General features: G+C 35.3%; 1 protein-coding gene across 2 annotated transcripts in view; it reads left to right on the forward strand.

The window, feature by feature from the left end:
* TBC1D32 (TBC1 domain family, member 32) overlaps positions 1 to 13,200 on the forward strand; it is a 206,302-nt gene that overhangs the window by 168,977 nt on the left and 24,125 nt on the right. For both annotated transcript variants that reach the window (XM_010861791.1, XM_010861790.1), the window contains 3 exons: positions 2,679 to 2,748; positions 4,435 to 4,550; positions 5,693 to 5,847. In XM_010861791.1, coding sequence (XP_010860093.1) covers positions 2,679 to 2,748; positions 4,435 to 4,550; positions 5,693 to 5,847 — 341 coding nt within the window. The remainder of the gene's footprint in view (positions 1 to 2,678; positions 2,749 to 4,434; positions 4,551 to 5,692; positions 5,848 to 13,200) is intronic.

The following is a 13,200-nucleotide window of genomic DNA, read 5'->3' on the forward strand; positions in this document are numbered from 1 at the left end:
TGTTTCCCCATCTATTTCCCATGAAGTGATGGGACCAGATGCCATGATCTTATTTTTCTGAATGTTGAGCTTTAAGCCAACTTTTTCACTCTCCTCTTTCACTTTCATCAAGAAGCTTTTTAGTTCCTCTTCACTTTCTGCCATAAGGGCGGTGTCATCTGCATATCTGAGGTGATTGATATTTCTTCTGGCAATCTTGATTCCAGCTTGTGCTTCCTCCAGCCCAGCGTTTCTCATGATGTACTCTGCATAGAAGTTAAATAAGCAGGGTGACAATATACAGCCTTGACATACTCCCTTTCCTATTTGGAACCAGTCTGTTGTTCTATGTCCAGTTCTAACTGTTGCTTCCTGACCTGCATGTAGGTTTCTCAAGAGGCAGGTCAGGTGGTCTGGTATTCTCATCTCTTGCAGAATTTTCCACAGTTTATTGTGATCCACACAGTCAAAGACTTTCGCATAGTCAATAAAGCAGAAATAGATGTTTTTCTGAAACTCTTGCTTTTTCGATGATTCAGCAGATGTTGGCAATTTGATCTCTGGTTCCTCTGCTTTTTCTAAAACCAACTTGAACATCTGTAAGTTCACGGTTCACATATTGCTGAAGCCTGGCTTGGGGCATAGCCCTGTAATTAATGCAGAGCATTGTCAGTGAATACGATCTTCACTCTTGTTTCAAAAACCTGTAGAAAACGCTGAGTAGTCTTCCTTGCTCAGCCTCTTGCTAGGAGAAGTGCAGAAGTGGTATCCTTCTTCCCTAGATGCAGAGGTTCATCTTCCAGCACCATAACGGTTATAAGTAACAAGGGATTCTTAGCTATATAAACTGTAGCTTAATTGCTATCATTATGAAATTTAGCAATATTGCTAAGACTGTATTCTGATCAAAATAAGTGTAAGTCAGATGTAGCTTATCAAGAAATTAACAGACACTTATTTTTTAAAATTGTTATTTATTTTTGTTTAAGAAATTACCCCTCTAGACTAGGTAGTTGACCAACCAGTCTGGTTTGCCCAGGAGTGTGAGAGGTTCCTTGGAGAAGGCAATGGCACCCCACTCCAGTACTCTTGCCTGGAAAATCCCATGGACAGAGGTGCCTGGTAGGCTGCAGTCCATGGGGTCGAGAAGAGTCGGACACGACTGAGCGACTTCACTTTCACTTTTCCCTTTCATGCATTGGAGAAGGAAATGGCAACCCAATCCAGTGTTCTGGCCTGGAGAATCCAAGGGATGGGAGAGCCTGGTGGGCTGCCATCTATGGGCTCGCACAGAGTCGGACACGACTAAAGCGACTTAGCAGCAGCAGTGGGAAGTTCCTAAGGGCTTGAGACTTTAAGTACTAAATCCATGCAAGTCCTTGGCAAACTAGAAGTAGGTTACCCTTACCAGGAGTGCAGAAAGATGAATTATTATTGCTTTAAAGAGTAGATATTCAATAACAGTGATATTTAATTTATTCGTACCTATCTCTCTACCTCTTGTCTACCCATATTTGAAAATTCAGTTTGAATGCCACTTCTACCTAATCTCTTCCTCTTATGAATTCACATAATTCTTCACCTGTATCATTTTTGCTCCACTTTGCACTTTAAAACATCTTTATCTGAATTTTCTATATACAAATTTTATCTCTGACACTACATGGAAAGTTCTGTTAGGTCATGATGTATGATTTATCTTTTATCCCTTATAGATTCTAGCATGGTGCTCCACACCTACTTTATAAGAAGAGATTTATTAAAAGTAAGGAATGAATTCATGAGTGAAGTAGGTGTATTGTTAATATGAGATATACCAGTGTGTAATAGGAAAAAAAAATAAAACTGCCAATACAGAATTCAGAAAACCTAGATCTGTCACTAGGTAAATTGGTGATTCTTGGCAGTTCCCTTATTTATATGTGTGAGTGTGTGTGCGTGTGCGTGTGCGTGTGCGCACACCCGTGTGTGTACACACTACAGTTTTGTCAGCCCAAAACTGAAAGTTTCAGCTAGACGCTCCTTGCTGTCTAGTGATGCTATTGACTCTTCAGTCATCCGGTGTTGTCAAAGACCAGTCCAAACCTTCAGCCTGTCCTGTGGTCAGTCCTCTCTACTGTACACCCCCTTTTTCACTTTTGGAAGATGACCACAATTTGTACTCTATCACGATATCTACATGCAGGAATAAACTTGTTCAGTCCACCTTTGTAAACTGCTGTACATTTTAAGTAGAATAATACCAATTATTCCTTTCTGACACTGACCATTTAAATATTTCAGATGTAAACAGCCATACTTACCTATGTTTATAATTCAGAATCTTATATATGCATTGCTTGATGAAAATACAATATTCTAGACCATTCTAGACCATTCTAGACACAAAAATACAAATACTTTTGTATTTGGAGAACCAAGTAAAAGTAGATTGCTTGAAAATTATGATTATTTGTTTTGTATTTAATATATTTTTAAATGCTTTTTTGTAGGAGAAAAAAACTGTTTCATAAAAGGTTTCCTGTTAATTTTTTTGAAAAATGTAACTGACAGCTCTTACAAGAACAGGATTTATCAGTGTGTTTTGAAGATTCACATTAAAATATGTAAAAATATTGCTTTCATCAATTTTCAATTAAAATGTGATTATTATGCAGACTTTTATACGTTTTTATAACCCAGTATTCTATTGTTTTTAGCTACTGATGCAAATGTGAAGAATGAAAATCTTTCATCTGTGCAACAGCTTGGCATTAAAATGACTGTCAGGTATATTATGGGGAAATATCTTCCTGTGCATTTCTAGAATTTGTTTTTGTCTAGCTAATATGTGCTTAATATTATTTAAGTTAACAATCAACTATTTTGTGTAGTTTAAATACAGAGTTTATCATTCAGAAAATGATAACTTTGTTTTGAGAATATTGGCACTTTGTTATTATTTCAGAGGCTAATTACAGCATATTTAAGTCTCTATGATGATCAGATTTTTTCCAAAAAAACATTTTAAGTATCAGCACATTGGTAGCACAGTCATACCATTTGCTAAAATATGATTAATTTTTATTTTCAGGCTATAACTATAGTTAATGAGTATAAAAGTATCTTAATGATAGATGCATAAGTGAAAGCAGAATAAATAAATTATAGTAGTTTGAATTTTTCATACTCAAATTATAATTTTCAAAAGAAATGGACAAGCTAAACAGACTGGGTGTTAAGGTATGAGCCCTTCATTATTAAATGGGGATCTTGACAGGCCCATTCTATCTGTTCTGTTGGATCATCTTCAGAATTAAGTATAAAGAAGATGCATGTGAAAGTTTTTTAAAAAGACTGTAAATCCATAGCATTATAATAAAATCTATGATAGTGATTCTAGCACATCCACCTATATCACACAGGGTATATAACCCACTGATTATGTTTTGTGACCCTATACCTGCCTTTTATACTGTAATGACCTATTTCCATTCTAAAATGGAATCCATAGATAATATGAGCAAGCTAGTCACATATTTTTTTTAATTCAGCTTGATGTCTTATTGTTAAGACATAAATGGAAAGTGACTTATAATAAGTTGTTTGTATACAGCTACAGTATGAGACGTAGCTGGCACCTATGAATCATTGTAGCTGTGGGGCAGCTACAAATGGAGATGGATTTTATTTTGGTGTTTCAAATATTACAAGAGGGTTGCCACTAGCAAAGTGATTTTGCAAAATGATGAACAGTCTTAGGAAGGCTTCAGGCAAAGCATAGGAACTATCTTTCCCTAACTTACACTTGGTTTAGTTCAGTGTATAATAAATAAGACTAATATATTATGATTTTATATGAAGCTCAATTAATTTCAGATAATTATAAATAAAATTTTCATCTATACAAATAATAGGTAGGGCATTTATAAGTTGTTACTGTGCAGGGCTGACTGTCCCATGTCTAACCTCCTGATGCTCACTCATCAAGTATCAGTGGTCCTCCAGTCACTGTGGCAAATGAAAACACTCCCATAAACTTCCAAAACAGTGCCATGCTCATGTAGAATCACTGGACTAAATGAACCCTCAAATTGCTTCTAGACTTAGCATTCTGTCAAGCTAGCCTGTCAGCATTCCATGTTGTAGATTAAATTCAAGGATAAGTGCTTATATTCTACTACTCATCTATAGTATCTGTGTTTTATTCTTTCATTACTACTTCCTTTTCCTTTAAAGTTATTGTATTTACCAGATGAATACTGCAAATTCTGATATATCATGATTATCAGGTACGTATATGGGTGTTATTCTTTCATGAGTGCTCTGTATAATAGTTATGCCAAAGGTAGAAATTTGAAAACTTAAAACTATGAGATCTCAAGAGAACTACAGTTTGATGAATTTTAAAAAATGAATTTACTGTGCAAGGCTTGACATTTTTCATTTTGTATGTTTTCTGGACATTTAATTTAGGTATGGCAAGTTCCTCAACCTGTTAAAAGAAGGTGCAGAAAATGATCTTACCTTGGTTTTAAAGCATTGTGAGAGATTCCTGAAACAGCAGCAAGCTTCTATAAAATCTTCTCTTCATATCCTTTGTAAATGACTGACAGTACTTTAACTCTCTTCATACGCTTTTCAGAATTCTTGGACGGAATACTTTAAAACTTTTGTAGGAAAATAATACTTAAACCTATATTAGTGATTTGCTATATCTTTATAGTATTTGATTCTATTATTTTAAATAGGTACTTTATTAGATTGAGTAGTAATTATTAAATTCAACCGTATTAGTTAAATCTTGAATAATTAGTTATTAGAACATATTTTCGGGTACATATAGAGAAACTTTAAAATAGGTTTAGTAAATCAAAATAATTGACTCAGAGGATAAAGCGTCTGCCTGCAATGCAGGGGACCCTGGTTCGATCCCTGAGTTGGGAAGATCCCCTGGAGAAGGAAATGGCAACCCACTCCAGTATTCTTGCCTGGAGAATCCCATGGACAGAGGAGCCTGGTGGGCTACAGTCCACAGGGTCGCAAAGAATCGGACATGACTGAGCAACTTCACACAGACACAGATTGAGAATAAAACATCCATTTATTTTATTTGTATTGGTTATCTTTCAGAAATAGAGTTTGACTTCAAGAAAAAAGTTTATACAAGTCATTTGCATTACTGAATTCTAAAAATATGTGGGCTTTTTAAATACTTGATTATGCTAGTAATTTGACAGATAACCTAATCTAGAGAAAGGATGGTACTGTTGTGTTAATGACTTGAACAGTGTGTTTCCACAAAGCGTATAGTTTCTTCCTCTTGTTGCTGGTGATTTTGGCCTCCCCTGGACATGTCAACAAATAGTATATTAAAATAGTTACTGTGCAAGTAGTTTTTTTATTAATAAAGTTTAATTTTAGAATCTGCCTACCAATATAGGAGGCACAAGAGATGCAGGTTTGATCCCTGGGTTGGGAAGATCTACTGGAAAAGGAAATGGCAAAAGAGGAGCCTGGCATTCTACAGTCCATCGGACTGGCAAAGAGTCAAACACAACTGAGCATGCACACAGGCGTTTACATCAATAGCTTATAAGCTGGTTGAAGACAAAATGAGGGCTATCGTTAATATCTTTCTTGATAGAGCTTCTGGAAATGAGTATTTATGGAGTTCTAGTATTTCACCATGTAAGATAAAATATTATAGAAGTTCCTTAACTGTGCTTTTCAGTCTGCTTGCAGAGGAATTACACTAGCCATGACTGGTTTGTATCTTCTTTGTTCATAATAATGTTGGGCGACAAAGACAAAACATTCCAATTTCTTCAGCAATTCTCCAGGCTTCTGACTTCAGCTTTCCTTTGGTTGCCAAGACTACATATTTCTGTAAGACCTTTCAGTCCGTTTTATAGGAATGTTTTAAATTTTAAGGAAAATCCTCTTTAGATTCAATAGGATCTTATTATTTTATTTGTAGAGGGTGTTATATACTCTATTCATTTTCTGTCTGAATGCAGTTTTGAGTGATTCATTTTGAAGATACACATTTGGTATTTTCTCAAATACTTGCTGTGTTACCTAATGATAACTGAATGAAGGATTAATAATAATAGGTGCATTATTAAATTTTAAACTTGTCATTTAATTGGAAAATTCCATATATAAATAGAAAACCTTTGAATGAATATTTTTATTGTTGCTTTGTTATAATCTCTGGTTAAATTATAGTATAAGAAAATAATATGTTAGTTGAAATTGTATCCATATTGTATAGAGGAAAAGCATACTAATTTTATATACATTTTGGCAATCTATGATGAGTTTTGATTAAGATATTATAGTATATTTTTTTATTTAAAGATTTTACTAGTTCTCTGGGATCCAAGTTTAGTTTAGAGGTAAGTATATCCCTAATTTATTCATGATTCTGCATTTTGTTTTACTTACTTACTGCATTTAAGACCTCCAACTTGGGGAAAGTGTCCATTATAAGCCATGCTAGTGCTTTTCATGACAGACTGAACTTGGACAGCGGAGTCACACAGTACCCAAGAATAAGTTGTTAAGGGGACTAGAGAGTATCTATGTCAAGTTAAATGAAAGCATTTATTACATGTTCTTAAAATAAGTATTTGTGATAAAGAAAATAAACACAAAGCACCAAGGAATACATTAAATGTTAAAATTTTATAATTTATGTCTGAAATAGCTATATGCAATTCCTGAATAAGACATTCTCCTGCTTGTACTTAACTGTATCTAGAAATTTGCTCACATAAAAGGAGGAACCAAAGACAAAAGAGTATGTACTAGCTTTTCTTCAATCAGTGGAACAATTTTCCTTCTGTTAACCAGAATTTGGACAATTCTTTAAATTGTACATGAAGATTTAGAATATCTGCTTTGATAAGAATTTGATAAGAATGCTTATCAAAAGAGTTTTTACCTTACATTTGTAAATGAGAGAAAAATTTTTAAGTCCATCACACACTTTCATGTCAAGTATTTTGAAAAGATACCGACATGCCACTAGTTTTAAGTATTCTACTTTAGTGTTCAGATTGTGACCCTGCCAGACATCACCAGTGAACTGCTGTTAACTATAATTTTATAAAGTTGCATTTCTGCTTTGACTCTTTAAACCTTTTTTCTGACACATTATTTTACTTTTAACACGAGTGATGTTGTCTAATAGCATTTCTTCCCCTAAAACTGAAATCAGGCAGTACTCTAATTGCTTTGAGTTTATTAGATTAACCATTTTGATAGCATCATTTGATAATGGAATGGAGTGACATTACTCAAGGGTTTTAGAATGAACTCAATGTAAAGCTTTATACTTTTCTGTTAGTGCAGCTATATCGTCAGTGAAGACTCATGTAATGCCTTCTTTAGTATCATTTTTTTCTTTTCAACTATAGAAATACCAAGTTGAATATTTTATTACCAGTAGTTTGTTTTCCTGTCTTTGTAAAGCAAATAACATTCTGCTAACATTGCTCTTCCAGGATTCTGTCTAGAACTCTTAGCTAAGTGCAGTTACTAATGTCTGTATAATCACCACTCCATAGTTTAAATGTTTTTTTATTTAAACTTTTCATTTAATCTTTTGGATTTTTTTTTTTTTTTTTTGCTGTGTCACTTTACTTGTTAGTGCGTACGGTAGAAGACTTAATATATTACTTTAAAAGTGGCCCTTTTCTACTATATTTGTTCCATTGGTTCTAAGCATTACACTGACACTTTCTATGCAGGTTGACAAAATATGCAAATCTGCATTTGCCAAAAGACGTGTTAAAGACACTAGCTTTAGCCATTAATAGCACAGACTTTTCCACCATCTTTAGCACAATACCATGTTAATGTAATTAACCTCAAAAAGCTTCAGCCTGTTTGCCCTGAACCCCATTCCCTTGTTCTATTTTTTCTTTTCCTTTTGTTCCATGGCCTATATTGATTCCAAATATGCTCCTTAATTTATGTATTTATTTATTACTTACACACTTAAATGTAATCTCTCTGGGGCAAGGTTTTGTCCACTGACATGCCCCACCATAATTATTCAGTAAATATGCTGAATGTATGAATTAATATTTAGATAGATATGTGTAAAATTCATATTTTAATTGAAGAAAGTAGGGAAAACTACTAGGTCATTCAAGTCCCTTATGATTATACAGTTGAAGTGACAAATAGATTCAAGGGATTACATCTAATAGAGTGCCTGAAGAACTATGGACAGAGATTCATAATATTGTACAGGAAATGGTGGCCAAACCGTCCCCAAGAAAAAGAAATGCAATAAGGCAAAATGGTTGTCTGAAGAAGCCTTAAAAATCACTAAGAAAAGAAGTAAAAGGCGAAGGAGAAAAGGAAAGATATACCCATCTGAATGCAGAGTTCCAAAGAATAGCAAGGAGAGATAAGGAAGCCTTCCTCAGCGATCAGTGCAAAGAAATAGAGGAAACAATAGAATGGGAAAGACTAGAGATCTCGTTAAGAAAATGAGAGATACCAAGGGAACATTTCATGCCAAGATGAGCCCAGTAAATGGCACAAATGGTGTGGACCTAACAGAAGCAGAAGATATTAAGAGGTGGCAAGAATACACAGAGGAACTGTACAAAAAAGATCTTATTGACCTGGATAAACATGGTGTGATCACTCACCTAGAGCCAGACATTTGGAGTGTGAAGTCAAGTGAGCCTTTAGAAGCATTACTACATACAAAGCTAGTAGAGGTGATGGAATTCCATCTGAGCTATTTTAAACCCTAAAAGATGATGCTGTGAAAGCGCTGCATTCAATATGCCGGCAAATTTAAAAAAATCAGCAATGGCCACAGGACTGGAAAAGGTCAGTTTTCATTCCAATCCCAAAGGAGGGCAATGCCAAAGAATGCTCAAACGGCCGTACAGTTATGCTCATTTCACATGCTAGCAGGGTAATGCTCAAAATCCTTCAAGCTAGGCTTCATCAATATGTGAACTGATAAATTGCAGATGTAAAGCTGGATTTAGAAAAGGCAGAGGAACCAGAGATCAAATTGTCAACATCCGTTGGATTATAGAAAAAATAAGGGAATTCCAGAAAAACATCTCCTCTGCTTCATTGATGACGCTAAAGCCTTTGACTTTGTGAATCACAACAAACTGTGGAAAATTCTTAAAGAGATGGGAATACCAGACCACTTTACCTGTCTTGAGAAACCTGTATGCAAGTCAAAAAGCAATGGAATAATGAACTGGTTCAAAATTGGAAAAGGTATATGTCAAGGCTGTATATTGTCACCCTGCTTATTTAACCTATATGCAGAGTACATCATGCGAAATTCCGGGCTGAATGAAGCACAAGCTGGAATCAAGATTGCTGGGAGAAATATCAATAACCTCAGGTATACCACACTAATTGCAGAAAGCAAAGAGGAACTAAAGAGCCTCTAGATGAAAGTGAAAGAGGAGAGTGAAAAAGCTGGCTTAAAACTCAGCATTCAAAAAACTAAGATCATGGCATCCAGTCCCATCACTTCATAGCAAATATATGGGTAAAATGTGGAAATAGTGACAGACTTTATTTCCTTGTGCTCGAAAATCACTGCAGATGGTGACTGCAGCCATGAAATTAAAAGACGCTTGCTCCTTGGAAAAAAAGCTATAATCAACCTATACAGCATATTATAAAGCAGAGACATCATTTTGCCAACAAAGGTCTGCCTAGTCAAAACTGGTTTTTCCAGTAGTCTTGTACGAATGTGAGGGTTGACCCATAAAGAAGGCTGAGTGCTGAAAATTGATGTTTTTGAACTGGTGCTAGAGGACTTTTGAGAGTCCCTTGGACTGAAAGAAGATCAAATCAGTCCTGAAGGAAATCAACCCTGAATATTCATTGGAAGGACTGATGCTGAAGCTTCAATACTTTGGCCACCTGATGAGCTGACTGATTGGAAAAGGCCCTCATAACTGGGAAAGACTGAGGGCAAGAGGAGAAGGGGACAGGAGAGGATGAGATGGTTGGATGGCATCACTGACTCAATGGACATGAATTTGAGCACGCTCCGGGAGTTGGTGATGGACAGGAAAGCCTGGTGTGCTGCAGTCCATGTGTGTGCATGTGCAGTAGGTCACAAAGAGTTGTGTCCAACTCTTTGCAGTCCATGGGGTTGCAAAGAATAAGGCAGGACTGAGTGACTGAACAATAGCAACAAATGTAAAAGACAGTAGGCTTTCATTACCTTAGAAAATGTATTTAAGAGAGCTCCCCTACATTCTTAAAAGTCTTATAAACAAATTGCATCAAAAAGATTTTAAAATTTGGCTTAGGAGAAACAATATAGGAAATAATGAAATATTAAAGTTTTCAAAAATTTATAAACTCTATTACTGTGAGATAAAAATCATTTGAAAAAAATGTGTCCTTAAGCCATTTAGACAAGAAGAACCCTTTAATGTACTGATATAGTTAAATTATCTTCCAATTTTGTCTTTAAGAAAATTCTTCATGAGTGATTAAATAATCATTCTTTATGGAATTTCATCAAGAATCAGTTTGACTAATTGTTAACATCAAAGCTGTTAATAAATATAGATTAAGACAGATCAAGAAATCAGTTATTTCCATGGAGGAATACCTAATCTCAAATAATAATTATAGTAAAAATAACAATCATGTATGCCGTCTCTGTTAGTTGAAAGATGAGAAAGGATAACAAATTAAATTGAAATAAAAGCTGAAGTATTTTAATTCACTTAGAAACAAAACTTCCTTGATGATAAATCAGGATAAAGTTGCATTCTGATTAACTAGTGTAGTTCTACAAGGAAGTGTCATGGAATAGGATAGTCACTTTATATTCATTTAATTATTTTATATAGTTAAATGTGTGAATATCTGTATCATCCTTTTCATAAAATAATAATAATCCAACACAGGAGGTTTAAAGTTAAAAATTCTAATAGCACTGAAATGTTCATTTAGATTTAAATGTTATAATTATCAGCATGTCATGGCACACTTATAACCTATTTGCAAGGGATTAACAGTAGTAAGTCATGTAACCAATCACTTACTGGGAAGAGGATAAGCGGTAAAGTCCTTTCCCCTTCATATATGTGACTTCGAATCTTAGAAGATTCCTTTTTCCTATGTGTGGTTCTTTTTTTTCTGAGAGGAGAAATATTGTTTTTTAGAATTAATTGAATCAAAAAGGTATCTCCGAGTTTTCTCTTCAGGCCTCTGCATGGTGTGCATGATGCACATGCTTCACAGAGTAACTGCAGCAATGCCAATAAAATACGGCCTGTTCTCTGCCTACAGATCCCTAGCGTGGAGGACAGGATTGGACTGGATTGAATTGGATCAGTTTGGATGGGTTTGGAAAGTTTGTCTTTCTACTAGCGTCTTTCTATTTAATATCCATAAGTTTTCCTTAGTGTTAGGAATAAAATGAGTCATCAAAACCGCCTGTAGTGAAAGAAAAAAAACTAAGACTGCATACTGTGTTTTTCTTTAAGCACATATCTTTCATTTTTAATCATTAAAGCCAAATACTCTAAGAAACGGCATAACATGAACATATGGATTCGTATCATGCCAGTTTTAGTATACCCCAAACCAAAAGTTTTACTGATAACTTTTTCCATGATATCAGGCTAGTTTATATGTTACTTAGGTGATCTGTTAAATGATGTGATCCTGTATATGTTCTGCTTAATTCTATGTTCCGAATTTTCTTTAGAGTTACCTTTTATTGAGTTACCATCCTTTCCAAGAGTTGTGACTAACCAAAATATATCAGAACACTAGAAGTATAACAAATATAATTTATAATTTGATGATTCATAAGATTCTCTGTTATATTCATGTCGCTCAGAGCGGTCATTGATCAGGTTTATGAATATCATTAGCTGTAAATTAGAGTTTTATACAGGAGACAGGGATCAAGACCATCCCCATGGAAAAGAAATGCAAAAAAGCAAAATGGCTGTCTGGGGAGGCCTTACAAATAACTGTGAAAAGAAGAGAAGCAAAAAGCAAAGGAGAAAAGGAAAGATATAAGCATCTGAATGCAGAGTTCCAAAGAATAGCAAAGAGAGATAAGAAAGCCTTCCTCAGCAATCAATGCAAAGAAATAGAGGAAAACAACAGAATGGGAAAGACTCAAGATCTCTTCCAGAAAATTAGAGATACCAAGGGAACATTTCATGCAAACATAGGCTCGATAAAGGACAGAAATGATATGGACCTAACAGAAGCAGAAGATATTAAGAAGAGGTGGCAAGGATACACAGAAATATACAAAAAGATCTTCACGACCCAGATAATCACGATGGTGTGATCACTGACCTAGAGCCAGACATCCTGGAATGTGAAGTCAAGTGGGCCTTAGAAAGCATCACTACAAACGAAGCTAGTGGAGGTGATGGAATTCCAGTTGAGCTATTCCAAATCCTGAAAGATGATGCTATGAAAGTGCTGCACTCCATATGCCAGCAAATTTGGAAAACTCAGCAGTGGCCACAGGACTGGAAAAAGTCAGTTTTCCTTCCAATCCCAAAGAAAGGCAATGCCAAAGAATGCTCAAACTACTGCACAATTGCACTCATCTCACATGCTAGTAAAGTAATGGTCAAAATTCTCCAAGCCAGGCTTCAGCAATATGTGAACCGTGAACTTCCAGATGTTCAAGCTGGTTTTAGAAAAGGCAGAGGAACCAGAGATCAAATTGCCAACATCGGCTGAATTATCGAAAAAGCAAGAGAGTTCCAGAAAAACACCTATTTCTGCTTTATTGACTATGCCAAAGGTTTTAACTATGTGGATCACAGTAAACTGTGGAAAATTCTGCAAGAGATAGGAATACCGGACCACCTGACCTGCCTCTTGAGAAACCTGTATGCAGGTCAGGAAGCAACAGTTAGAACTGGACATAGAAAAACAGACTGGTTCCAAATAGGAAAAGGAGTACATCATACTGTACATTGTCACCCTGTATATTGTCTGTATATTGTCTGCTGTATATTGTCACCCTGCTTATTTAACTTCTATGCAGAGTACATCATGAGAAATGCTGGGCTGCAAGAAGCACAAGCTGGAATCAAGTTGCCGGGAGAAATATCAATCACCTCAGATATGCAGATGACACTACCCTTATGGCAGAAAGTGAAGAGGAACTAAAAAGCTTCTTGATGAAAGTGAAAGAGGAGAGTGAAAAAGTTGGCTTAAAGCTCAACATTCAGAAAA

This window comes from Bison bison, unplaced genomic scaffold, assembly GCF_000754665.1.
Source record: "Bison bison bison isolate TAMUID 2011002044 unplaced genomic scaffold, Bison_UMD1.0 scf7180017864473, whole genome shotgun sequence".
Classification (NCBI taxonomy): domain Eukaryota; kingdom Metazoa; phylum Chordata; class Mammalia; order Artiodactyla; family Bovidae; genus Bison; species Bison bison.